At 41.2% G+C, this 27607-nt stretch overlaps 1 protein-coding gene across 5 annotated transcripts in view; it reads left to right on the forward strand.

Moving 5' to 3' along the window:
- Window positions 1-5780, forward strand: part of Wdr37 (WD repeat domain 37) — a 61799-nt gene extending 56019 nt beyond the window's left edge. For all 5 annotated transcript variants that reach the window (XM_052729234.1, XM_052729236.1, XM_052729235.1 and 2 more), the window contains one exon: window positions 2904-5780. In XM_052729234.1, coding sequence (XP_052585194.1) covers window positions 2904-3035 — 132 coding nt within the window. In that variant the 3' untranslated portion in view covers window positions 3036-5780. The remainder of the gene's footprint in view (window positions 1-2903) is intronic.
- The last annotated feature ends 21827 nt before the right edge of the window (window positions 5781-27607 follow it).

The raw sequence follows: 27607 nt of genomic DNA on the forward strand, positions 1-27607 counted from the left end.
TTCTTCGGATCCTCCCTGAATGTCACTGTGATGTCTGATGAGTCAGTCAGTACATTCTGTTAATGGATCTATTCCTTGGTCCCTCCAGGCCACTTGCCTACACCTTTGAGCATTGCTTGTGCCTTTTACAAAATTCTCCCATTGCTGTCCTCTGCTTTTCTTTTAATTCCTTCTTGTTGATAGGACTCTCACCTCACCATGGAATGCTTCAGAGTACAGTTCACAAGCCACAGGCCAGCTTTGTATCAGTTGTGTACTGTGAACACCGGAGACTAAGGATGAGTTTGGAGATGTAGTGGGAAGTAGGAATTAGTTACCAATATGTCACCTTTTCTCTTTGAATGGCACCTGATTTCTCAAGCCTGGGAGTCCTACCAGCAGTGGGGTTCCAGCCACTCTTGGTTGCCACTCACAAAAGTGTGCTGCCCAGAATACTTACTGTCTTTCTTCTTTGATTGTACATTGTAGGGAAATCCCCCCAAAAATCAGAGTGAAATCATTTCACAACCCTGCAGGGCCATGAATTACCTGCCCACCAGAGTTTTAGTCATGCCTTCCACATGGTAGACTGCTCATGGGTATCCTAAAATAGTTATTAACATGTAAAGAAAGTGTTTGTGAAGACACTGATGACAGTGTGTGCTACTTTATTATTCTGATGATTTCTTTTCCCTCAAGAACGTAAGGAGTTCTAAGTAGAACTTTGTGGTCCTAATTCCATGTAGAAAATTCCATGTAGAATTACCTGTAAAATATTCAACTTTGCTGGAATTGTAGAATTTTTGTGCCTGGGTTTATTTTTTCATATTGCAATATGTGAAATAGGTTTATCTTAAGATTGATTAACATTTAACTTAGTTTTAGACCTGTAATTCTTCTTCAAATAAATAAGTATAGTTTTAGTATCATAGTATTACAGCTGGACATCACTTGCTCACTGTTGTAGGTGCTTTCAGCTGACTAGTTTTAGAAACAGAAAACCAAAACAGCATGTATGGCTGGTTCTCAGCCTTCCTAATGCTCTGACCCCAAACCATGCAATTATTTTCATTGCTACTTCATAACTGTAATTTTGCTACTGTTATTTTGAGGACAGTCTGGTTTACAGAGCGAGTTCTAGGACAGCCAGGGCTATACAGAGAAACCCAGTCTCAAAAATTCAAAGGGGAAAAAATAAATTGTAATGTAAATTTCTGTGTTTTCCGATGGTCTTTTGGGCTTGAGACTCAGGGGTTGAGAACTGCTAATATATGGGAAGTTTGTTTTCTTCACTAATGGATTTTGAACCCAGAGCTATCACTCCTGTTAGGTAAGCACTCTATAACTGAGTTAGTTACACCCCCAACCCTTTAAATTTACTTTTAGAGAGTTACCCAGGCTGGTGTCAGCTTGGGTCCTCCTGCCTGAGCCCCTAAAGTAGCTAGTTTACAGGTGCGTGTGCCACCATGCCCAGTGAAAAGGACAAGTGATTTTAAATTATTTTACTTTGGGGATAGTGTAGGTAGCATCCCCACGTGTTTCAGGGAAGCAGATAAATAAGTGGGTTCCTGTGTGGCCAGAGTCCTAGGGCTTTTAATAAAAGAATGCCTCTTGTGACTATCCACGGTAGTGTGGAGTAGCCCCACTCTGTGTTTGAGTGGATGACCCCCCTTTTCTGGGTACTTGATGATGCTGTGACCACATAATATGTGGAAAATCCCCTTTCATCTTCGGTGAGTGTTCACTTGTTAGTCACATGTGGCTTTCAGTTTTCTTCTTGCCTGGATCGCCATTTTCTCTCCCCTAGTTGTCTAGTACCTGGTTTCAGTATTCTTCGAGAATACCATGCATTTATCTTTTAAGTAGTTCCTGTCTAAATGCATGGTTTTACTGCCAACTAATGGATGTAGATGTATTTTCCTTAAAAAACAAAAAACTCTCAACAAAGAATCAATGAAAGATTCTTTCATAGTTAAGGCACCTTCATAACTTGTCACACAGGGTTTTTTTATAGTTAGTTTTGCAGCCTGGATGAGTCCCCCATTTGTATAAACAGTATTTATATTGAATGTTTACAGAAGAACATCTTGTCCGACTCTTGCTGAGTATTTCTTTTACTTGATAAATACCTGTCAGGTCTACTCAATCCTTGTGCTTTATTGTATAATAACAACAACATATTAGAGCTATTACATTAATTTATGGGTAATTTCTGCTATGTAGTGTGCAGCCATTCTAAGTGTTCGGCTTTATTTTAAGTGCTCAAATATCTGTACAAACACAGTATATGACATTGTAAGTTTTGTAAACTATTTTTTAGTAATTTCCTCCAACATTGTGATATTTAATTTGAATTCCTAAGGATTCTAGAATCAACTGAAGAGACCATTTCTTATTTTTGTTTCATCTTGTTCATGTATGTATTTTTCTAGTTCTTTTATTATCTGAACTATTTATTTACTAAATGATATTTGAGGTCTTTGAATTTGGTTTAGTGTGTCTGAAAATATGTCTTGTAGCTTTATTTATTCATTTAAAAAATTCCAAGTGAACATTTATTTGTGTGTGTGTGTGTGTGTGTGTGTGTGTGTGTGTGTGTGTGTGTGTGTGTGACTATAATCCTCTGATTTTCTTGAAGAAAGACTAATCATGGCTTTTGATGTGAGCCCCTAAGTCACTCACCTGTTTCAGTGGCACACATTTCACCCTTGCTCGACCAGCTGGCTCCTGACAAGCCTGTTGCCCTGTTGCATAGTAGTTTTTGGCTCACTTGAGCTACTCCTATGTTGAGTTTTCACTTTTACTCTATTCATTTGATGAATCATATGAATCAAAACTTACAATGTCATATGATAGCATGATGAAAGTGTTACATTTTGTTTCAGGAATAATGCGTTAATTCTGTTTCGTGTGTTTATTCCCAGGGTCACAGACGAATGGTGTGCTGCTCAGCGTGGAGTGAAGACCACCCCATATGCAATCTGTTCACATGTGGGTTCGATAGGCAAGCTATTGGTTGGAACATCAATATTCCTGCATTGTTACAAGAAAAATAAGTCACTGGTGTTCCTTAGTTTGAAGTTTGCCATGGACCTTTGATTCATGCAGGCTCTTCTGCATATTAATCAGCCATTATAGTGAGAGTTTGGCCCTGGGAAGGGTGCCTTGTATATGTTCTTTTCACATCGTGCCCAGCTTGCATGAAATGTACAGAGAGATGTGTGATTCTGTTTTTTATTTTTGTCTTGTGTATATTGGCATCCTCTGGTCAGTAGAAGTGAAGCTCACCTCCCATGTAGCATACAAAATGCTTTGAGTTGTTGACGTTGACAGACGAGCAGTAGGGCATTACATTACATTATATGAATTAAATGTGAACTGTGTACCTGTTGTGAGGCATACCCAGTCTGTTACACTGTCTGGAGTAACTATCCATATCTACCTTGTCCTGGGAAGACTGCAGAGCTCATTTGCGTTGGCTATGGAGAGACAGGACTGATAAAGATTTCAGACTTGGTTTGTGTGAAGTTGGAGCATGTGCCGTTGTGTAATTCCATTTCAACTCTTAACTTTTGTTCCAGTTCTGTAAAAGTTACCTGGATGTACAACATTTGTGCAGAGTTTCTTTTGAGAAGAAAACATTTCTGTTCTTTTATACAAAAGGATTTCAGTTTCCTGAGGTCTCATACAAGCAAATTTTAAAATATGATTCTAATCACTGATTTTAGACATTAAACAAAATTCAAAGCACTTTAATTTATAGCTGTGTTTATAAACAGATTTTAGAAGTTTCCAATGACTTATCCATTGAATGTGACTTGCCCTTTATACGAAGGCCCTGCTACCTGAAGACAGAATCTTATTTATTTTCTACACCTTTGATTTGCATATTTCTAAATGGGTTCACTTCCTTGGTGGTATTTGAGAGCCAAGAATGCAAATAAATGAGCACTACCTCAAAATAAATATTGGGAAAACTTTGGAGTCTCACTGTTGCCTAGATAGAGCACTTGGATTTAAAGCTGGAATATTGAATTCAAGGTAGAAGGCAAGAAAGACAATCATACCAAACATGTCCTGAAGGTGAAAGGCTCTCTAGTTAGGCTGGAAAAGGGATAGCCATGGCAGACAGTTCATAGGCAACAATAAGTATTTGTCTAGAACAGCTTGGATACCTCTCAGTGCCAATCCTACTACTGCACAAGTGAGCCTTTCCTTCTTGCCTTCTAGAAATCACTCTTCATCTGATATTTATAAGTGTGTTTCTTACAGAGTTACAGTTTTGATAAAGAGACATCTCAGTTAATGCCCCTCGTACTTTAACCCTGTACATACCGCCCTTTGGAGACTGACCACTTGGGGAGAAGAGAAAAGGTAGTATGCTGTTATGGTTACCCCACCTCGTACCTCTCCCTCAGGTCCCTGGTTTTTCTTTGGGTGGCACAGGAGGGCACCTGAACTAGGAAGTGGTAGGAAGTTTGGTATAAGATGTGTATTGTTGTGCATAGAACATTTGGGTGCCCTTTGGTGGCACTTTCCAGGACTGAGAACTTGATTATTGGCACCTTTGACTTGGGCACCAAAGGAGCTGATATTAGGAACTCCACATCAGACTCATTTAAAATGATTCTTTGAGTAATTTTGTTTTTTTTTAACTAAAAAAAAAATTGTATTTTTAAAGTCTGACCCTTTCTGATCACAAATCTCACCATGGAGTGTTTGAGAACTGAGTCAGACTGGTCACTGTAGTTGATTACATTTTTAAGACCTAGCTCTGGCTGTTTTGAATGTACTTTGCTTGATGGTGGAGTACTGTAGGATGATGTCCCCAGTGGCCTGCTTTACCTTAAAGCCACAGGGTTTTCCTATCCCTTCCATTCCATTATATTCACAGAGTTGTTCATGATGGTGGCAAGCCCATGTTCTTATGTTCCTCCTATCTTAATCTGAAAGTCTAGGTATAGTTAGGAGCATTGAAAAAAACGTATGCAAATACAAACAGCAAAATCAAACATAAGAACCAGATCTCTGACAGACACAGTTTTGAAGCTTTAAAAAATTTCTGTTGGTGACCATTTAGTTCTATGCAGACTAGTGACCTTCACTGCCAATAGCTGCTTATTTTCTTTGGCTAACTGGAGGGACCAGCCTCTGACACAGAAATGAGGCTCTTCACTCATTTCCAGAAGACCCTAATGGTGCTCGACCAGAGTGCTGAGGAGCAGGATGGGACTTACTATTAACTGCTGTGTCATCTGTTTGCATCCCATTGCTGCTGTGGTCAGTGTTACCTTTAAGAGTTTATGACTGGCACCGGCTTGTACTCATGAGTGTGTGCAGGCTTGTGTGCATGTGGCTAAGGTTAAGTCATGCTATCAGCCACATGTGATCTCATTAGAAATAGTGTTTGGAAATAGGAACACTATTGTGTGCTAGAGTGTCCAGAATTTCATTTAATAATGGAGGGGAAATGTGTGGTTATTAAATGTGCATTGATACAAAATTTCCCAAGAGATTTTTTGTTGGACAGAATTGTCACCAACCCCCCATCTTAACTGCTGCATCCCAGTTTCTGTAGAGTCCAAAAAGCTCTGTACATATTTGGGAATCTGAAGACTATGTAATTCATTTGTTACTTAAATCTGTGAAGAAAAAGTTTTGTTTTGTTTTGTTTTGAGGGAAAAGTGCATTTATAAGTGTTCTGTGGAATCAGCTATCTTTACTGTATTGATGTAATTGTTTGTAAATGTTCAGTGTCTTCATTGAAATATGAAGTTCATTAAAACATTTGTGTTCTGTAATTACTATTACAAAGGTTTATGTTATTGGGAGTCTTATGTTTTTACTCCTCATGTATTATTACTTCGTGAAGCATTGTTGACAGTTATAGAAACATCAGTTGTCTGGAAATTGAGTGAACTGCTTATAATACCTCTTTGAAATTTCTTTGTCTTAGACTTTAAAACCCAGTTACATTCTTTATCCATTTCTTTTGCAAGAAAAGACTAGAATTGGTAAGATTTTACCAAGTTCTCTGCCGAAACATTCCTTTTACACTATCCATAAATCTTATTTTCCTGTGATAACTTAAGGTTTTAAAAAGTTATTTCAAAACTGGGAACATTTCAATTATGCACAAAGAACATGGGCCTTGTTATGGAAAGAAGCTAAAAATGAAGTTATGAAAGTTTCAAGATTTAAATTCAACTTCATTAAACTAGCTTTTGTTAGGGAATTTTTAGCATGCTTAGCATTCTGTGTGAAAGAAATGATAACAGTATTTTGGGGACTCATGACTTGTGGGCATAGATAGAAAGGTATTCAGTAGCTCTTGTTAGGTCATTTAGCCAAGGAGCCTTTGCTAAGGTGACATTTAACCAAAACCTAGAGGTTATAAGTAGCTAGGAAGTTGTAGAACATTTCTTGTTGGACACGCAAAGGTGGGTTGTAGCTAGAGTTTTCCTGCCTGACCCACAGTCAGGACAAATCTCTGTCACCCCGCCAGTCCCACAGCCGCTCAGACCCAACCAAGTAAACACAGAGACTTATATTGTTTAAACTGTTTGGCCTAATGGCTCAGGCTTCTAGCTATCTAGTTCTTACATCTTAAATTAATCCATTTCTATAAATCTATACCTTGCCACGTGCCTCGTGGCTTACCGATATCTTCACATGCTGCTTGTCATGGCAGCGCCTGGCAGTGTCTCCCTCCACCTTCCTGTTCTCTCAATTCTCCTTTCTGTTAGTCCTGCCTATACTTCCTGCCTGGCCACTGGCCATTCAGTGTTTTATTTATTGACCAATCAGAGCAATTTGACATACAGACCATCCCACAGCAGTGGGTACTGACCACCGTGTGGCAGCACTCTGTGAAAATGGGTGGCCTGGGATGAGGCTGGGCTGAAGAGGTACCATCTCCTTTAGAGGCCTTGGTAAGAAGTAGATTTCATTCCCCATCTGTTGTTTCCTCCTGGAGATGCAGTAAGACTAGACAGGCTATGGAGGTGTCCAGGTGAAAGGAGCGGCTGCCAGGCCTTGTTGGCAGCAGGATTCAGGATGGCAAGAGGATGGGTTTACGGTCTATTTTGGGCCTAGAACAGGTAGTTCTGGCAGGAAGAAAGCATTATTTATGCCACAATCCAAATGTAGTTTTGAAGAACTGCCTATTCTAGCTTTGTTGTGTGCCTTCATCAGCGTCTCCAAGATGTTACCGGGACTGTTGGTAAGGATTTTCCCTTAAAAAACAATGCATCAGGACATTTCAATCATGTGAGATATTAACAGATTGCTAAATTTATTTGTCCTCTATACTGAGGGATACTCTGTCACCACCACTTAGCACTGTCACAGTGTTTGCACTGTGCCCATCCCTCAGCCACAGGGGCACAGTAGGAGCAGTCCTTTATCTTCTATGGCCAGTCAGGATCCTCTCTTGAAATTTTGGGCTGAGAATTGGTTGAGCCAGTTTCTCTCTTAAGAAAACTGTGAAGCTCCAAGAATCACTAGTAACCCTGCTTTCAATCCCAGTGAAAAATAACAGTGTTTCAAAGTGCTAAGAAAAAAATTGTTAGAAGTGCATATTCAGCAAAAAACTACATTTGAAGAATGAACGTGAAATGTTAGGGGTGAAATGCTTTTTAAATGACCAAAAGGCACCAGCAGATATTTATGTATAACTAATGTTACTGATTTATTAAATTTATTTAATAGGGATATTAAGTTAGTGGTAGTGTATTTTTAAGTTTTCAGATGTAAATTTTCAAGTAGAATCACTTCAAAACAAAACAGGACAGAACACAGTGTGGCTCAGCAGCCAGGAGTGCTTGCTGTTCTTTGAGAAGACGAGTTTGGTTCCCAGCACCCACACTGGGCAGCTTACAGTCAACTCTAACTCCTGCCAAGGGATCCAGTGCCCTCTTTTGGCCTCCCTGGGCACCCAGACACACACAAAAATAACACATTAGAATAATAAAAAGTGGTTACTGATGGCATTAGGAAATATAAGAAGATACAAGGGAACAATGCTGGAAAAAACAACGATTTTGTTTTCCATTTTGACAAGTAAATTCCTGGAATCACCAGGTGTTTTTATTTTAGTGTGTGTGTATGTGCATGTGTGTGTGTGAATGTACATATATGGACAGCAGAAGTTGCCCTTCAGTGTTCTTTGGGATATAAAATACTACAGTGCCTTGGAAAATAGTATCTTACAATGTCTATCTCTATAATACAGTAGTTACAAGGTGAAAACTTCAATGGGGACAGGCATATAAGTGATGATAGATATACACAGTGAAGTATTACTATCAGTTAAACCCAAGGAACCACATTCTCTTAGGAACCTTATGGTGAGTGAAAATGTAACCCATTGAATATGCAATATGAAACCATTTTGTAAGGCACAAACCAAGAAAAACTAAATCCTGTCTATCTACCTACCTTTTAATCTGTCAGTTATATATCTACCTGTCATCCCACAGGAACAAAACCGCAAAATGTAGTCTTATGTTTTCTGTGTTGGTGTGGTTGGGGTAGGAAGAGAGAGGACCAAATAGGGAAACTTAAGCTTGCCAAGTTCCATGTTTAATGTGTAAAGACAAGTTTTAAAAAGTGCGTGTGTGGCTGGGCGTCAGTGGCACCTGCCTTTAATCCCAGCACTCAGGAGGCAGAGTCAGGCGGATCTCTGAGTTTGAGGCCAGCCTGGTTTACAGAGCGAGATTCAGGACAGGCACTTAAACTACACGGAGAAACCCTATCTCAAAAAAAAACAAAACAACAACAAAAACAAAAAAGTGCGTGTGCATCCATGCACATGCTATGTGCACATGTGGAGGTCAAATGACGTCTTTGTGGAATTGGCTCTTTATGCTTATGTAGTTTCTGGGATTGAACTCAGGACAACAGGTTCACTCACTAAGTGCTTTTAGCCGCTGTGCCATCTTGCTGCCCCCATCTTTAATAAGGATGGTAGGAGCACTAGTCTCAGTGTTTCAGTCTTTCATAATTCGTAACAAACACAATGTTCCTTTAATATATCATAATAGTATACAATTAAGAGTAGTGTGTAAAAAGTGAATGTTGATACTTTTTGACAGCCTCTTTCAAATTTATTGTCTAACCATATTTTATTCACCTCAGATATTAGTTTTTTCTTTTGCTTATGAACAGGTAGTTTTATTATTCTAAAACATCTCATTCTCAGTCATTTGGTTTGCACATATTCCATAGGAGGATGTGAAGCCAATTTTGTGTTCTTGAAAAAATGGTCACTAAGGAAATTGTACAAAGGCAGTGTGCTATACTGTGTCAGAATTGGGCTGTTTTCAAATACATTTTACGACTCTTAGTGTCCAAGTAGGAAATATAATAAAGATTTCATTTACCAGGTGTGAACATAAAATAACAAAAGTAGTTTTCTTATGTTGCTCATATACTGAGAGTGAAGATCATTTCAGATCTGGGAGGCAGTCCAAGAATTGCATTGAGCAGAGGGTACATATTTATTCTTTCAGTTTGTATTTTGAGGAAACACCATTTTAGGATAGGTGGGGATATTCTGCAATATTTAACCATTTTCTACCATGCATATGCTTTACAAATGTCTTCTTGTTCCCAAGTTGATTGTCATAACTAATATTAAAATGTTCTCCCAGCAGGGTGTGAGGGGTATAGCTTAGGGGTACAGAGCTTGGGTTTCATTCCTACTCTGCAGAACAACAAACTGTGCAGTTGGTAAACCTCCTCTTCTCCTGTAACTGATCCTCATTAGATGGAGCTAAATTCATTCTCCCTCTGTTCTTCAACAGCTGTGTTGTGTTGTAGTTGACACACAACACTAAACATAGTTGAAGTGTTGAGCTTGGTGAGTTTTACCATAAATATTTAGCCATCATTTCACTTTCCTCTCCCATTCATGTACCCTTCTACATCTCTAACTTCATTTTCCTCTTCTCTCCTTCCTTCCCTCTTATCTTGCTGTGTAGCCCAAGGCTCAATTTGAGCTCGTAATCTTGCATCCTGGGATTATCAGTTGCATGTAGGATTACATGCCTGTGCTATCAAAATTTCATTTGTCTATTATTTTATCAAATATGTTATCTGGCCCTGTTCCTTATTCTCCTCCAGTGGCCCCATTAACTATCCATCCAGTTGCCTAATGTTTTCCACAATGGGCTGTTCATATTTCCTTTTAGTCCTTTCTCTCCTTGTGTTTTATTTTTCATGATTTTTCTTCTGAAATATTTTTATTTTGTATTATTTTGAAGTTTCATATTTACCCAGCATTGGGAACGCAGAGGCAGGAGGACCACAGGAGGGTGTTTGAGGCCAGCCTGGTCTACATGGCAAATTTCAGGACAGCCAAGGCTACACAGTGAGACCCTATCTCAACAAGTTATTTATTTGTTTGTTTGTTTATTTAGTGTGTGTGTGTGTGTGTGTGTGTGTGTGTGTGTGTGTGTGTGTGTGGCATATGCCATGGCATGTATGTGGAGGTCAGGAAACAACTTACGAGAGTCAGTTCTCTCTTGTATGGGTTCTGGGGCTTTGAACTTACGTTGTCGGGCTTTGCAACAAGCATTTTTACTCATTGAACCATCTCACTGGGCCAATTTTGGATTTTTAAATCAACAAAAAATATACATATTACATATATTTAAATGGACACACATATATATATGGAGTATCATGTGATGCTTGGATACATGGATACATTGTATAGTATTCAAATTGGGCAAATATATCTCTGCAAGTAAAATTTCTTACTGGTAATTCTAGTTTTTAACTATACAGTAGATTTTGATTACCTTTAGTCACCCCACTGTGCAGCATAACTGACATACTCAACTTACTTGTAACAGTGCCATTGACTGATTTTTCTCATCCCTTTCTTCCCTCTTTGCCCAGCTTCTAGTCACTGCCATATTACTCTCAACTTCTACAGGATTAACTTTTTTACATTCCATGTGTAGATGAGATTGTGTGGTTGCTGTCTTTCTGTGCTTGTCTTACTGGATTCTATTCATGTTGCTGCAGATAACAAGATTTCATCCCTTTTAATGGCTGAAAAGTATTCGGGTGTGACTATGTGTTTCTGTCACTATTAGTGTGTGTGTTTATGTGCATGTTGTTTGTTTTTGTTCTTTTGGGGGGCCCGCCACCCAGCTCCCAAATAAATCACACACGAAGGCTTATTATTACTTATAAATGCTCAGCCTTAGCTTGACTTGTTTCTTGCCAGCTTTCCTTAACTTTAATTATCCCATCTACCTTTTGCCTCGGGGCTTTTCCCATTCTCTTACTTCTGTAAATCTTACTCTGGCTTGCTGTGTAGCTGGGTGGCTGGCCCCTGGAGTTGTCCTTCTCTGGATACATCTTTTTTTTTTTACATTTTCCCCAGATTTCTCCTTCTATGTATCCTCTCTGCTTGCCAGCCCTGCTTGTTTCTCTCTCCTGCCCCACTATTGGCCATTCAGCTCTTTATTAGCCCATCAGGTGTGTTAGACAGGCTCAGTAACACAGCTTCACAGAGTTAAACAAATTCAACATAAACAAAAGTAATACACCTTAAAATATTCTACAACATGTGCATGTGCTTTTGTGTGCATTTCCATGTGTGTCTCCTATGTGTGTGTGTGTGTGTGTGTGTGTGTGTGTGTGTGTGTGTGTGTGTGTGTATGTATGTGTGTACTCCATATTCTCTTTAAATATTTATCAGGCTGGTTGACCTGATCTCTTGGTCATCGGGAAGAGTGCTGCTGTAAGTGCAGGAATGTAGATCTGTCTTCCCAGTGCTGGAGTTACTTCCTTTGGATATGTGCCCAATGGTGGGATTTCTGGGTCACTTGGTGGCTTTATTTTTAATTTTGGGGAAGAATCTCCATAGTTCTTTCTATAGTGAGTATGCTAATTAGGCTCCCCACAACAGTGTACAAGTATGTGCTTCCCTGCCTTTTCCCCAGCACTCTTACCTTTTGTGTCTTTGAGCATATTCTCTGTAATGAACCCGATGCTTGGGTTTTGGGTTTTGTAACCTTGTATTTACCATTAGTCCCATCCTGTGTCTTTTGAGTTGGGTTCTGAAGTTGTCACCTCTGGAATTCCAGTTAGTGTCTCTTTAGTTTAGTTTGTGGAGCATATGGAAAACAATTACAGTAGAGCTTAGTGTGTTTCTCTGCTAAGTCTAGCAACTGGCAACCCCAGGTCAGATTTTATGAGTTACTTTTTTTCATTTTGAATTCTTTTTTTATTACTTCTTATATATCTGGTGAGATTTGATTGTATGCTAGACAGTGAATTTTACCTTTTAATGTGATGGATATCTTAATATTCCTACAAATATTCTTGATCTTAAGCCAGTCATATGGTTATTTTAAATTGTTTTGGGTGTTACTTTGGACCTTGTTTTTAAAATGTGTTAGGTAGGACCAGAATAATGCTTAGCCTACAGTTAATTACCTCATACTACAGAAAAAAGATCTTTCTGACACTTCATTGTACCATTGGTCTGTTTAGAGGGGACAGCCATTAGTCTTAACCCCACGTAATTTTGAGTAACAGTTCCTCTATCTTTTCTGGTGTCTGTTTATTCATGTGCACACACTGGTCAGTGCTCAGTTGGAGAAGCAATGGACTCTTTTTATCTAGACAGTTCACGCTACAGAAACAACTGCTATAGACAGTAAAGAGAAAACACACAGATGTATAAAAACCAGCAGCTCTCACCTTCCCTGCCCTTGAGCTACTCTTGGAAGGTAGTTGAACCATTTTTATATTTGTAATAGATTAATTAAACCATGCAGGGTTTGATACACACCTGTAGTATCAGCAACTCAGAAAGCCAAGACAGAAGGATTGTGATTTGAAGCCAACCTGGGCTACATAGTGAAACCTTGACTCAAATCACAAAACTTCATCTTCATGAGAATATTTTAATACTGATGTTATATGATGCTTTTTATTTTGGGTTATTTGCTGTTTATTTTAAGCAAAAACATTTTAAAAGTAGACAAATACAAGCAAGGGTAGTGGTTTGGGTTTCATTTTTGTAACTGTGGTAAGAAGCAACTTAGAAAGGGTTTAAAATTCCAGGTTATAACAGGAACTTCAAACAGCTAATCATATTACATCCACAACCAAGAGCAATGAGAAAGCAACTTAGAAAGGGTTTACAATTCCAGGTTATATTCCAGGAACTTTAAGCAGCTAGTCATTACAACCATAGTCAAGAGCAGAGAGAAATGAACACAAGTATGCCCTTGATCAGCTGAGCTGTATTTCTCTACTTTTACACAGTTCCAGACCCTCTGCCTAGGGAATGGTGCTGCCCACAGTGGGGCTGGGTCTTCACCAATAATTTACTTATAACAACCTCCTACACATTTGCCTACAGGCCAACTCAATGTAGATAATCCCTGGTTGAGAGACTCTTACCAGGTGATTTTAAATTGTGTCAAGTTGACAAAGGCAATCATTATAGTTCTGTTTACTTAAACCAAATAATATTTCTTGAACCTTTTGTCTTTATGAAACATTGAATAGGTACTTTCTGAAGAATGGATGCATATTTTAAAATGTATATGTAAAACAATTTAAAAGAAATTTAAAACATTGGAGCCTGAAAGAGCTGAAATCTGCCTGTGTTCGGAATATGCCCAGGGCTGATTCAGTAGGAGGGAGTGCAAACATGATGCTCATGATCACCAATCATACGAACACCAATGGTAGCTGTGGATGGCACAGGACCCCTTATGGATTTCAGGATAGTCATTGTATTCTGGTTGCAAAACTCTATCAAACCCATATTCCCACTCACATTTCTCTTCCCCTGCTGATACCAACTATCATGTGCCACATAGAGTCTTCAGCAATGGAGATATTTCATGATGCTCCCATGTCAGTGTTGCCAGCAACAGATTTAATCATCTCTAGATATGTAAAACGTGTAAGGAAGTAGCACCATTGTCTTAGGGTTCCTATTGCTGTGAAGAAACATCATGATCATGACAACTCATAAAGAAAACATTTAATTGGCATGACTTGATTACAGTTTCAGACGTTCAGTTCATTTTCATGACGGGGAGCATGGCAGCATACAGGCAGATGTGGTACTGGAGTAATAGTTGAGATTCCTACATCTTGCAGGCAACAGGAAGTCAACTGACATGCTGGGCAGTATCCTGAATATAGGAAACCTTAAAGCCTTAAAGCCCCATGGTGTCACACTTCCTCCAACAAGGCCATACCCACTCCAACAAAGCCACACCTCATAATAGTGCTACTCCCTATGAGATTATAGGGGCCAGTTACATTCAAACTGCCACATTCCACTCCCTGGCCTTCATGAGCTTGTAACAATATCATAATGTAAAATACATTTTGTCTAACTTCAAAAGTCCCCATAGTCTATCACAGTCTCAATAATGGTTAGAATTCTGAATGAAGTTCAGAGTCTCTTCTGAGATTGATTATCTTCAATCCCCTATAAAATCAGTATAGAAAGACAGATTGCATATGGCACAGAATATACATTACCATTCTAAAACGTAGGGGAGGGAACATAGTGAGGAAATACTGGAAAAATAGCTGAGCAAACTCCAAACTCTGCATCTTCATGTATGATGTTGAAACGCTCTTCAGACCCCCAATTCCATTCAGCTTTGTTGACTGCAACACACTTCTTTCTCTTAGGCTAGTTCCATTCCCTGTTAGCAGCTCTCTTCGGCAGGTACCCCATGACTCTGGCATCTCTAACATCTTGGGTTCTCTAAGGCAATCCAGGCTTCAACTTCACAGCTTCACGAAATGGCCTCTCTACTAGGCCTCCATTCAGGGACACCCCTGACACATGCCTGACCTCAGCAGCTTTCTTTAGGCTCAGAGGCAAATTCCATAACCCATTTCTTCTGTCCTTAACTCTAAAGCCAAAGCAATGTGGCTGAAGCTGCCAAGTTCAGCTGATTGTTGGGGCTGGAACATGGTTCCCTCATTCAATTATATATTCACCAGCTTTCTGCCTTTTACTGCCTAGGCTTGGTTGTCCTGAAACTGGATCTCTACACCAGGCTGTCCTGGAACTTAGAGATCCACCAGCCTCTGCCTTCCCAGTGCTGGGATTAAAGGCATTCACTACCACACCTGGCTCTAAACTTTTCTTTAGTTCCTTTTCACAAGTTGGAAACTTATCTGGGTGGAATCTTGCCCAGAGGTTATCACTCCCTTTATTCCATTTCTTAATCTGCTTGATCTCCTTCAACACAGAGTTTAGTTCCACTTTCTGGTGCTCTTTTTCTCCTCAAATATTTTTCCTTGCTCAGCTTTCTCCTTTTTATTATGTATCTTCGTTAGAGTTAACACTAGTAACCACAAAACAGAGTCTATACTGGGCTATTTTGAGATTTCTTCTGCCAACAGAATTAATCCAAAACTCTTCACTTTAGCCTCAGGCAGACTCTTTGGACAAGGGCAAAGGCAGCCACTTTCTTCAATAAAATATCACAAGAATGATCTCTAGGCCACATAGTAATATTCTTCTCCTCTGAAACATCTTGAATGAGGCCCTGACAGTTCAAATAACTTAGTACCTCTGCCTTCCATGCTTCCACTAGTATGGCCCATTAAGCAGTGCTTAAAGCATTCTACTGCTTTCATAACCCAAAGTACCAAAGTCCAAATTCCTCCAAACAAAAACATGGTCTGGCCTATCACAGCAATACCCCACTTCTGGTACTAACTTCTGTCTTAGTTAGAGTTTCTATTGCTGTGGAGAGACACCATGACCACAGCAACTCTTACAAAGAAAACATTTAATTGGGGTGACTCGATTACAGTTTCAGAGGTTCAGTCCATTATCATCATGATGGGGAGCATGGTGGCATACAGGCAGATGTGGTGCTCGAGTAATAGCTGAGAGTCCTACATCTTGCAGGCAACAGAAAGGAGACTGACACACTGGGCAGTATCTTGAGCATAGGAAACCTCAGAGCCCACCCCCAAGGTCACACCCACTCCAACAAAGCCACACTTCCTAATAGTGCCACTCCCTGTGAGATTATGGGAGCCAATTACATTCGAACCACCACAACCTTTCATAAACAGAGTTACTTATAAGGAGAGACTTTGAAAAGCAGACACAGGAGCACCATGAACTAAACTTGGGTCCTTTGGAAGAAGCCTTCTCTAAGTCCCTCATTGCAGAATTGTTTTAAAGGTACTTGTGTTGTGGTTTGAATGTGAAAAGCCAGTGACAGCCTTATGGGTCTGAATACTTGGTCCTCAGTTGGTGGCACTGTGGAAGGGGTGGAGCCCTGCTGGAGGAAGTGGATCACTGTGGGTGAGACTTGAGATTTTATAGCCTGGCTCCGTTGCCTCTGCACTCTGCTTCCTGGTTGGTGATGTAGTGTGACCAGCAGCCTTCTGCTCTGCTGCCATGCCTTCCCTATTGCTGCAAGCTGTAAGCCAGAAGAGACCCTTCCCTTCTTGCATTGCTTCTTGGGCACAGTGTTACAGCAGTGAGACAACCTGCCACAACCTGTTACTTACACATTGCTGTCAGTGTCCTTCAAACATTGTCATTTCTAGCTTCTGCAGCTCCTAGTATTCACTTAAGATAGCTCAAACTCTTTCCTGGCTATTGTGATAATGTTGTTGGTTATCAAGTTCACCATATAGAGAAGCTTCTAGAAATTTAGTAAAGGATCCCTCTGGTTGTATCTGTGAAGTCATTTCCAGAGATGTTTGGTTGACAGGAGACGATCTATCCAGAGAATGAGTGGTACCATCTCATGTGGGAACCCATAGAGGAAGACAATGAGGTTAGAAGGAGAGAGCTGAGCCATGTGAGTTCTACTTAAATGTAGCCATTATTTATGCAATGGAAAGCTTACAGTTTGATTTTTGCCCTTTCTTGAAAGTATTAGAACCTTACAAAGTAGAGCCAGAATTTCCATATTTCATTTAGCTGGAGCTGAAAGGTGGGGGTGGGGGGTGCTGTTTGCACAGCTCAGCTGTGATCTAGAGAGCCTGGGCGATTCTATGCTGCTTTGCTGAGTAACATTAACCACCTGGCTCTAGAAAGGTTGTGAATGGCCACCCTCTGAAACAGGTGCCTATTATTTTCTAGATCTCTCCAGAGATATTGTCTACATTGTCAAACATGTCAACCTTTCCATCCATGCGCTGCATGTAGCCAGGATAGTGATGAAGGTAGCTCAAGACAAAAATCATAAATTTACTTAAGACATTGTGACATTTTTGTGTAAATGTCGTTTTGATGTAACTCACTTGCTCAGTTTTCCAGCACAAACTTTGCCAATGACATTGTTGTGTTTTGATGTGATCAGGTTGCATACATCTGGTAAGGCCTTGCACCTGAGGCTTTTTGAGTTTTGGATAACAAATATTGTAACAGGAGAGGTTTTTCTATGGAATTTCATCCTCAAAAATTTCAAGACCATAGAGAAATGGAAAGATTTATACAGTGAAAAAAATCCTACATTTCTATCATGTAGCCTTTGTTATTAGTAGTTTTCATTCTTGGGGCTGGGGGTGTAGCTTAGTGATAGAGCCCATGCTGAGCATGCACAAAGCCGAAAGTTCAACTTCTAGTACCCCCAAATAAGTCAACAAATAAGTAAATAAATACCATCAATATGACCCTAATTTAAAAAACATTCAATTCTTTTGAAGTGTCCTGGCGACATTTCTGCCTGGATTGGCACAAACACCGTCTTAACCTCTTTCTTGGCCACCATAATCACGGCTGAAGGAAGCTGAGGTGCACTGAGTGGGTTTCTATGGCAGTTATCAGTGTTTTCAAATGTCATAGGGTGGAAATTGCTTTACTCAGCAGTGTCCAGTTTTAATCTGCACATTAGTCCTGTCTGCAAATCAGTACCTGGTAGGAAAACAACGACAACAACCCTGATGTATTATGAGATTGAGGGGCTTTGGCAGCCTTTCTTTGTGGAAGAGGGAGAAATAAGGGCACAGGTAGTATTCTTTACAATCTCTGCTGTTCTGAAGCCATTGATCCTAACTGACAGCAGGGACATTTTGACTGGTCTCCACAGCCTGTGTGACATAGGAGGCTGGGCCTGGAGCTGGTGAGCAGTGTTGTGGAGGGTACCAGGTACCAGGTACCAGGTATCGGGAGGCAACTGTCTCTGCTTTGTCCTCAGGCTCCCTTTCCACTGTTGTTTGACTCCCCTGGGTTCTCAGTTCCATTTGACTCTCTGTCTCTGTCTCTGTCTCTGTCTCTGTCTCTCTCTCTCTCTCTCTCTCTCTCTCTCTCTCTCTCTCTCACACACACACACACACACACACACACACACACACAGAGAAACATGTGCCCACCACACAAACATACCTATACAGGCACATAGCAAATCTATGCAGGTAGACTGTGGTGATTTGAGTAAGAATGGCCCCCATAGGCTTGTATTTGAATGCTTAGTCATCAGGAAGTGGTACCACTTGAGAAGATTAGGAGGTGTGACCTTGGTGGAGGAAGTATGTCACTGGGGGTGGGCCTTGAGGTTTCAAAAGCCCAAGCCAGGTCCAGTGTCTCTCTCATCCTGCTGCCTGTGATCCGGATGTAGAACTCTCAACTGCTTCAGCACCATGTCTGCCTGCATGCTGCATGCTCCCTGCCATGATGATAATGCACTCACTAAGCCTCTGAAACTGTAAGGGAGCCCCAGCTAAATGCTTTCTTTTATAAAAGTTGCTGTGGTAATGCTGTCTCTTCACAACAATACAATAGTGACTAAGACACATACATATTCATTTACACTATACAGTGCACATACATGAGCATACATAAATAAGCATATATAACCTCTGAATGCACACAAACTGCATGTATGAATGTAGGGGAATAGTCACATACAACCATGTAGGAGTATAATTCATGTACAAATTCGCCACAGAAACATAGCAGAGGTGCTCCCGTGGCTCTTCCTATTTCAGTTCCAGATGCCCAGAAACATTCCCTTCATCGTGTTTGTTCTGTATTCAAACAATCCACCCCGTATGTACCTGCGTCTAGGAACTTAAGCCAGATGTAGATGTGCAAAGCACATTCACCAGAAGTAACTTGGTATAGATGTGCTACCTTCCAGGATGAGTGTGCTGTTGACAGTAAGCATTGAAGCAAGGCCTCAGATTGGCATGGAGATTTGTGGTTAAGCCCACAAACACAAGTGACAAGGGGAGGAGCTGGGAAGGAGGTCCTGGGAGTCCCCATGTTGTCCAGTTAGGGTTAACAGAGGTCACAAGAGAGAGGAGAAGAGAAGAGGAGAAGAATTAGCCTAACTGATGGAGGCTCTGGGTTAAGAATGCTGAGTATGTCAGAAGGCATCTCCATGAGCAGTAGTGAATAGTGAGGGCCTACCAGCTAGGAGAACCTCAGATACTTCAAAGCATTGAACTGTATTCACACTATACAATATTCTTCATGGTTCAGTTCAGGAGTTTTAGGAAAAATAAAGGATGGATAGAGTTTGAGTTGGCTCAATAGGTGGTTTCCTGAATAATTGAACTGATTTTCTAAAAAAAAGATACCCCCTACACTTTCAGATGATGTATTCTGCTTTGTTTATGATAAATAGCAGAGGGTGTACCTTGTGTGGCATACATTGACTACATGTGGACTCCAATGTCCTTTTTTACTAGTTACTTTTCTCATGGTTATAGCAAAATTCCTGACGAAAGCGACTTGAAGAAGAAAGGGGTTATTCTACCTCATAGTCTGGGGTGTGGTAGTGAGACAGTTATCACCGTGGCCCCAGGAGGGGAGGCTGCTGATCTCAATGTACCTGCACTCAGGAGGAAGAAGAGAGAGACGAATGCTTGCATTCAACTCATTCTCTCTTTTTAAACTTTTCAACATTTAGTCTGGAGCCCCAGCATGTTGCCATCAAAGTGTCATAGAACCTCTCTGAAAATACTCCCAACATCCTGGGGTCTTAAATGCAGCCCAGGCATCACTTTCGCAGCCTTGTGCAATGATCTCACCACTTTCCCAGCCTCATGCAATGACCTCTTCACTTTCCCAGCATCATGCAATGACCTCTTCACTTTCACAGCCTCATGCAATGATCTCTTCACTTTCACAGCCTCATGCAATGACCTCTTCACTTTCCCAGCCTCATGCAATGATCTCTTCACTTTCACAGCCTCAGCAATGATCTCATCACTTTCACAGCCTCATGCAATGATCTCTTTAGGCCTGCTTGCAAGGACTTCAACCCTGCCATACAATGCTGGCCCAGCAGCTTTCTGGAACCTTGGTGCAGCCTCCATGAGCCCTGAACATTTGTATTTTGTATGCCTGAAAAAGTAGCTCCGTGTGGATGACTTGGTGAAGTTCTGATGCCAGTTTTACCACAGCTGTAAGGACTTTGTGTATGTTGGCGCCTGAGCGCGGGAATAATTCTGGAGGTGTATTTATTTATTTATTTATTTATTTATTTATTTATTTATTTATATCTTTATGTGCATTGGTGTTTTGCCATGGGTGTCAGGTCTCCTGGAACTAGAGTCACAGACAGCTGTGAGTTGTCATGTGGTTTCTGGGAACTGAATCCAGGTTCTCTGGAAAAGGAGTCAGTGCTCTTAATTGCTGAGCCATCTTTCCAGCCCTGCAAGGTAATTGTTTTTAAGCACATAACTTTGTTGATATTCTAAGCTGAGGGTCTTTTCACTCAGATGAAATAGCATTTTCATAAGTTGGAGTCTTCATTGGGTAGGGTCTTGTCCTATTAGGTTAGTTTCTCTTAAATGGCATTAATCACATTGACAATGACAGCTTCCTTCTCCGTGTTTGCTTCATCTTTTAAGATGAAGCATGTTTCTGTTCTCCCATACCACAGAGCTGAGCAGTAACCATGCTGCAGTCTGAATGTCATGCTATCCTCAAGTTTCCTCTTGCTAAGCAGTCCATTGTTTTTAATTCAGTCCCACTTTAGTTCTCAGGACATATGCAGAAGACAGCCAGACTTTCTGCCGGATTGTAGAATGAATGGCCTCTAGTCCAACTCCCAGTACAGTCCTCATTCTCTGCTAAAATATCCTGAGCCAGGATTTCGCTATGAACATGTCTCTTGACATTCTGGTCTTCTATAGCATCATCATAATGGCCCATTAAGCTTTCTGTCTACAACATTTTAGGGCTCCAAACATTTCCCTCTTCCCCTTGCAAGCTAATACAAAAACTCCTTTATACCAAATGGTTTATCGCAGCAACATCCCTATTCTCTGGTCTGCATTAGTTACTTTTCTTGTTGCTGTGGCAAAAGACATGACAAATGGTACAGTCCATCATGGCAGGGAAGACATGAAGAGGAACATGGCATGGCTAGTCACATTGTGATGGCTAGTCACATTGTGCCCCCAGTCTGGAAGCAGAGGGGGCTGTGCTTGGCTTATTTTATCATTTCCCCCCTTCTTATTCCATTCAGGGCCCCTGTCCATGGATGGTCCTCCTTAGTTAAATCTACCTGGAAATACCTCATAGACTGCTGTGGGATGGTCTGTATGTCAAATGTGTTGCTGATTGGTCAATGAATAAATCACTGATTGGCCCGTGGCCAGGCAGGAAGTGTAGGCGGGACAAGGAGGAGAATAGAGCTGGGAAGTGGAAGGCTGGGTCAGAGAGACACTGCCAGCCGCCATCAGGACAAGGAAGATGTAAAGTACCGGTAAGCCACGAGCCATGTGGCAAGGTATAGATTAATGAAAATAGATTAATTTAAGCTGTAAGAACAGTTAGCAAGAAGCCTGCCACGGCCATACAGTTTGTAACCAATATAAGTCTCTGTGTTTACTTGATCGGGTTTGAGCGGCTTGGGACTGGCGGGTGAGAGAGATTTGTCCTGACTGTGGGCCAGGCAGGAAAACTCTAGCAACAATAGACATGCCCCAAGGCTCCTCTCTTAGGTAATTCAGTCCAATTGACAATGAAGAGTAACCATTGCACCTTCCTGCCTGAACAGCTTATAAACCAAAAGCAGTGGTGAGTGCCTTAAGAATAGTTTCATCTGCATTCTTGACTTAATGCAAAGACTCGCTGGATGATGGGAGCTAGCTGTCTGAAAATAATAACATCTTCAAGGGACAGAGCGATGTGCTGTGTAGCTGTTGAAGGAATTGCAATATATATATATATATATAGATCTAGGACTTTACCAGGCATGGCTTCTACAATTACTGATTGTTTACTGTGTTCTTGAATATGTCAATCAGATCCCACAGTTGCAGCTTCATTAAATCTGTAGATTTAAGTGAAAAAAAAGGGTTGACTGCATTCTGATAATCTTCTGGGTATGGGCAGTCCCAGTCTTAGTAAACACCCCAGAGCAGGAAGTCACTGTCCCCAAGAATGGCAGCTCTCACAGCACAACCTGCTGCAGAAGCTCAAACATGTTACAGTGTCGTCCATATCAGAGCGAATTACCCACTCTTCTACCAAGATCCCAAGATTCTTTCACCGGGAGAGGGAGGGGTTAAAGGGGATGATGTGGATGAAAATGATGGAAATGTATTATATACATTTATGAAACAAAGAACTTTCATAAAATAAGAAGAAATTAAAACAAAAGGGAAAAGTTCCAGTAGGCTGGCATTGTTCTTTGCTACCCCTTTAAACATAATTTCCAAGTTTATGGTGTTCTTTTCTGAGTCCTCAAGTAAAGTAAAAATCACATGCCATAAGGCACCCCCAGAGATCCTGACTGAAACAGTAATGCTGGGCTGGTGAGATGGTGGGGTGTGTACAGCCACTTGTCATCAAGTGGATGAAGAGAACCGTTCCTGAAAGGTAGCCTCTGACCACCATGCCAGCAGGAGTGCTGTCGTGTGAGAACCCACACACAAACATTGCATGCTAAATAAGTAAACAATAGAAAAATAGAAATGGAAAACAGTGAATGGTCATAACGGTTAGTAGAACACACCCACCAGTCAGGGCATGGCCTCAAGACATTCATCTATTCACACAAAAAGTGGGGTTTTCTAATTTTCAAAGGGGTTCAGCTGCTGGACAGCCAAAAGAGGCACCTACTCCATGCTGTGCCATGGTGAGCCATGGAGGAAGTATTCTCTCTTCCAAGAACTTTAGGTCCTGTGAGGAAGGGAAACATGTTTCCTATCCCAACAAATTCACTTCTAAAATTATAGCTCATGAAGGCCACACCATATCCATGGTCAGCATTTTGTGCATGTATTTCATGTACATGAAGAGGGATTAAAAACCTTCCAGATTCTTCATTGGAAAGCTGAAACTGTCCACATAAGCAATTGAATGTTCACCCTATTTAGAAGCTTCAGACAGTTGGCTCTGGCAATGGATGAATCACGAGTTTCCCACCACCTGAATCTAATTTATCTGAACTCAGAACACATAGTTTTATGCGGATGGGAAATGGTACAAAGGGACTCCATTTGCTACTTTGGAAGGTAGAGTATAATGGTGAGCAAATTTCACATTTCTAACAGTCATGGTGAGCCGAATACTAGTTTGTATTACAGAATAAATCAGAGTAAGTGGGTTTGATATATTTCCTAAATCATGTGAATAATTAATATAATATTGCCGTAGGTAAAATGATAAGTGGCTTTGTTCTTGCATCAAAGTAATTCCTATTATCTGGAAAAGAAGAGACCAAATGAGAAAGAACAGAGCCTTGGGTTTTTCCCAAGTCTTCCTGGCATTCACGGTCAACCTCCATAAAATGCAGGTCAAACCCAGCCAAACATGCTCACAGAAGACACAGCACTGTGGATTATTTGCTTTCTTCCCACTTGTTTGGGAAATGGAAATTGCTGTATTTTGTGAATATGCATACATGCCAGGTGTACAGAATACATGTCAGGTACGCAGAACAATCTTGGCTGTGTTCCCTGTTTAAAGACTTTCAGTGAAAGTGGGAATCAGATTACATTTTGTTCTCACAATCTTTAAAAAAAAGTGTGTGTGTGTGTGTGTGTGCGCGCGCGCGCGCGTGCACACCTCATGTATACCAAAGGCCAAAGGTCAGTGCTGTGTCATTCTTCAGGTGCCATACACCCTATTTATTTATTTATTTATTTATTTATTTATTTATATTTTTTTGAGACAGGGTTTCTCCGTGTAGTTTTGGTGTCTGTCCTGGATCTTGCTCTGTAGACCAGGCTAGCCTTGAACTTACAAAGATCTGCCTGGCTCTGCCCGGAGTGCTGGGGTTAAAGGTGTGTGTTACCACCTCCTGGCCCATTCACCTTATTTTTGAGACAAGTTCTCTCACTAGCCAGTGAGCTCCAGGGATCTGTCTGCCTCTCCAACACTAGGATTCTAAGGGTGTTCCATTACATTTGGCTTTTTTCCCCCAACATAATATTTTTATTGATTATTTGGGAATTTCACATTATGCACCCTGATCACACTCACTTTCTCCTCCCAGGTTGCCCCCCCTTGTGACCTCTCTCCCCCCCCAAAAAGAAGAAAAACAAAGTAATTTGTGTTAATATTTGGTGTTTTGCTTGTTATATTTATGTATTTTATGTATATGAGTGCTCTATCTGCATGTATAGACTTTATGCCGGAAGAGAGCATGAGATCCCATTATAGATGCTTGCGAGCCACCATGTGGTTGCTGGGAATTGAACTCAAGACCTCTGGAAGAGCAGCTAATGTTCCTAGCCACTGAGCCATCTCTCCAGCCCAGACATTTGGCTTTTTAAATGTGGCTTCTGGACACTGATCTGAAGTCCTTTATTTACATAGAAAGCACTTTGCCAATTGAACTGCCTTCCCAGCCTCTTAACAATGTTTCAAGTGTTTCATGGCCTTTCGTGGCCCAAGTTGCTGGGTTATTTGGAGGGCTTTTTTCTAATAACTGACAAGCAAGTAGGGGCTGGGTATAGAAAGAGGAAAGCCCTCAATGGATTTGTTTGGGCCACTTTATAAGATTTGAAATTGTCTACCACTTTTGGAGGTGGTCTGGCAGAACCCACAATGAGGGCCACGAGAGACTTCACTATCCCTTCCTGACTTCTGGCTAACATCAGTTGGAGTAAAAGCCTGAGATTCTGGTTGTTTGGGGCTGGAGAGTTGGCCCCCGCAATTAAGAACACTTGTTGCTCTCCCAGAGCACCGAGGTTTGGTTCCTAGCACCCACAGGATGGCTCACAACCACCTATAACTCCAGTTCCAGAGAATCCAACACCCTTTTCTGACCTCTGAGAGCACCAGACTGGTCTGTGGTGCATATACATACAGGTAGGCAAAACACTGGTAGACATAAAACAATAAAATAAGTTTAAAAGGTGCCTACAACCACACACACACAGACTCTGAGGTTGGGTTCACCTTTGAGACCATCTCTGAGTGCAAATCACTGCTGTGTTGCTCGGAATTCATGTGTTTGGGTTTCCCATGCTCCCTGGGAGTGGTGCAGCTAGGACACAGAGTATTTCCCTGAGAGCCCACCAGGGGGCAGGCACGCTGTCAAGACTGCCAGAGAATCACCGCTTTCTTAGGAGTAGTGTAAAATACGTTAGTGTATAATTTATGTGCCTGTAGGCACTGTAAGGTAATATAATTGGCTTGTCAGAGCGGCAGTGTTGTTTGCTTTGAAATATGCCCATCAACAGCCTCTCTTAAAACTGCTGGGAATGTGCTGTGACTTTTGATGCACTGATTTAGAGAAACCCCCCAGGCTTACCTGGGCCTCATTCATTAACTTTCTTCACATTGTGTTTAGAAGCACAGAACAAATTCATCAAAACAGTGGCGTAGTTTTTGTTTCTGAGCCCTGACAAGTACTCCTGCTACTGCATCCGATGACTTTTCTTAATAAATAGAAGATTATTTTTAGGATGTGCTGGGTACCAAATGTCTGTTCTAACGAGAGTAAATGGAGAAAAGATGTTCTCTCTAAAGCTGGCTTGGAAAAGTTTAACAAAGCATGTGTGCATGTGCACTCTCTTACTGCAAGGGGAAAAGCGCCATTTTCTGAATATCCATATGGGATGCCTTCTGGAGAGAAAAAAAAATTCCCCTTCTGTTATCTGTCAGTACACACATCTAAGTGAGCAACTCCTAAGCCATATGCAAAGACCCAGTGAGAGTGTCATCTTGTTGATCCCTCACCTTCTTCTTCCTTTTCTTGTAAATGTGAATAGCATGGACACATCCTGCAGGGAACCTTGTGGGTAGAGGCTGCATCCTCACAAGGCTGCTACAGTGGGTGTACCATTATGGAAGGAGATAGACAAGAAGGACCTGGAGCCTGTGTGCAAACAATCTCTGGTCATCTGTGTTTACACGGATATCCTCCTGTTTCTGTTTCTCCAGATCTGGGATTACAAGCTTGTGCCAGCATTCCCGCATTAATAATTATGATGGTTTTTTTGTTCTGGATTATTCTAGAAAACTCAGGGTCGTGTAAAGCACTAGTGACTTTTTAAAAAAATTTGTATGACTAAGTTCAGTAATCTAACTCTCTGGGATGCAGATTTATCTGGAGTGTTCTAGTGACAGGCTGTGAAGTATTTCCTGTGTTACTTATGAAGAAGCATTTACCTACCATAGGGACCTGGAGTCTACAGATCAGCAGACAGAAGATGCTCTTCTTCAGGACTACCATCTTTGGTAAAATCTACCTGTCCATTTTAGCAGCAGAACACTGTGCTACCCAAAGGCAGCCTTGTTCATCCATCTCTACCTCCCAGCAACAAGCACAGGACCTTGGGTATCAGAGGTGCTTAATATTGTTCTGTGAAACCCTGGAGCAACTTCCAATGCTCATTTGTTTTTGCTTACTGAGATTGCATGAGAAATTCCACTCCTGTTGGTGGTGTGCGGAAAATGAGCTTCTGGGGCCATCTGGTGATTAATTTCAACCTTCAGAATGTCCTGGCTCTGCTTGTCCACATCTCCTGCTCTGGCCTCCTCCCCACACCTTCGGGACCCCCTGGGGCCGTTGCTTGCCAGGCCTGTGAGGGAATTTCGGAACCCTGCCTGACACTTTGCTTTATTTTGAAAAATGACTCAGTGTGGAGTCAGCTGTGGAGTGGTGCGTGGTGATTTTGTATGTCATACTGGAGGGACGGGGACCAATTCTGTGGGTGGTGCAGGGGAAAAGAGTCCACAGGACATGAACCCGTGGTCCCTGGTGGAGGGACAGTAAGACTAAAGCAGTTCTGTTGTTCTGGGGTCATGATGGAGACAATTCTGTCTCCAGCAGCTCTTACTACAAACATCCTTCTTATGAGCTCTCCGTTAATTCTTCCTTGTTCAGGGAATGTCATGCAGAATTCGGAAGTATTGGCAGAAAGAACTGTCCTGGCTGTGCTACAGTGACCACCATACCAATAAGAAAGTGCTTAGAAGAGCATGCCCAGATGCAGTTTAGGTTGTAGCACACCAAAAGAAGTTCCTGAGGTCAACTCACCTGACATCATTAATGCACGTTGACTGCTTGCTTTGTGTACAGAACTGAGTACTTCACCCATCTATCTATAAATTAATTGATTAATTTGATCAAGAAGGAATCAAAGCACAGGCTCATTGATTTCCCAAGTGTCCTGATTAGTTTTTTGTCAACTTGATATAAACTTAGACATATCTGGGAAGAGGGACTCTTAAATG

Source organism: Peromyscus californicus, unplaced genomic scaffold (genome assembly GCF_007827085.1).
Source record: "Peromyscus californicus insignis strain IS unplaced genomic scaffold, ASM782708v3 Scaffold_8__1_contigs__length_139910024, whole genome shotgun sequence".
Taxonomy (NCBI): domain Eukaryota; kingdom Metazoa; phylum Chordata; class Mammalia; order Rodentia; family Cricetidae; genus Peromyscus; species Peromyscus californicus.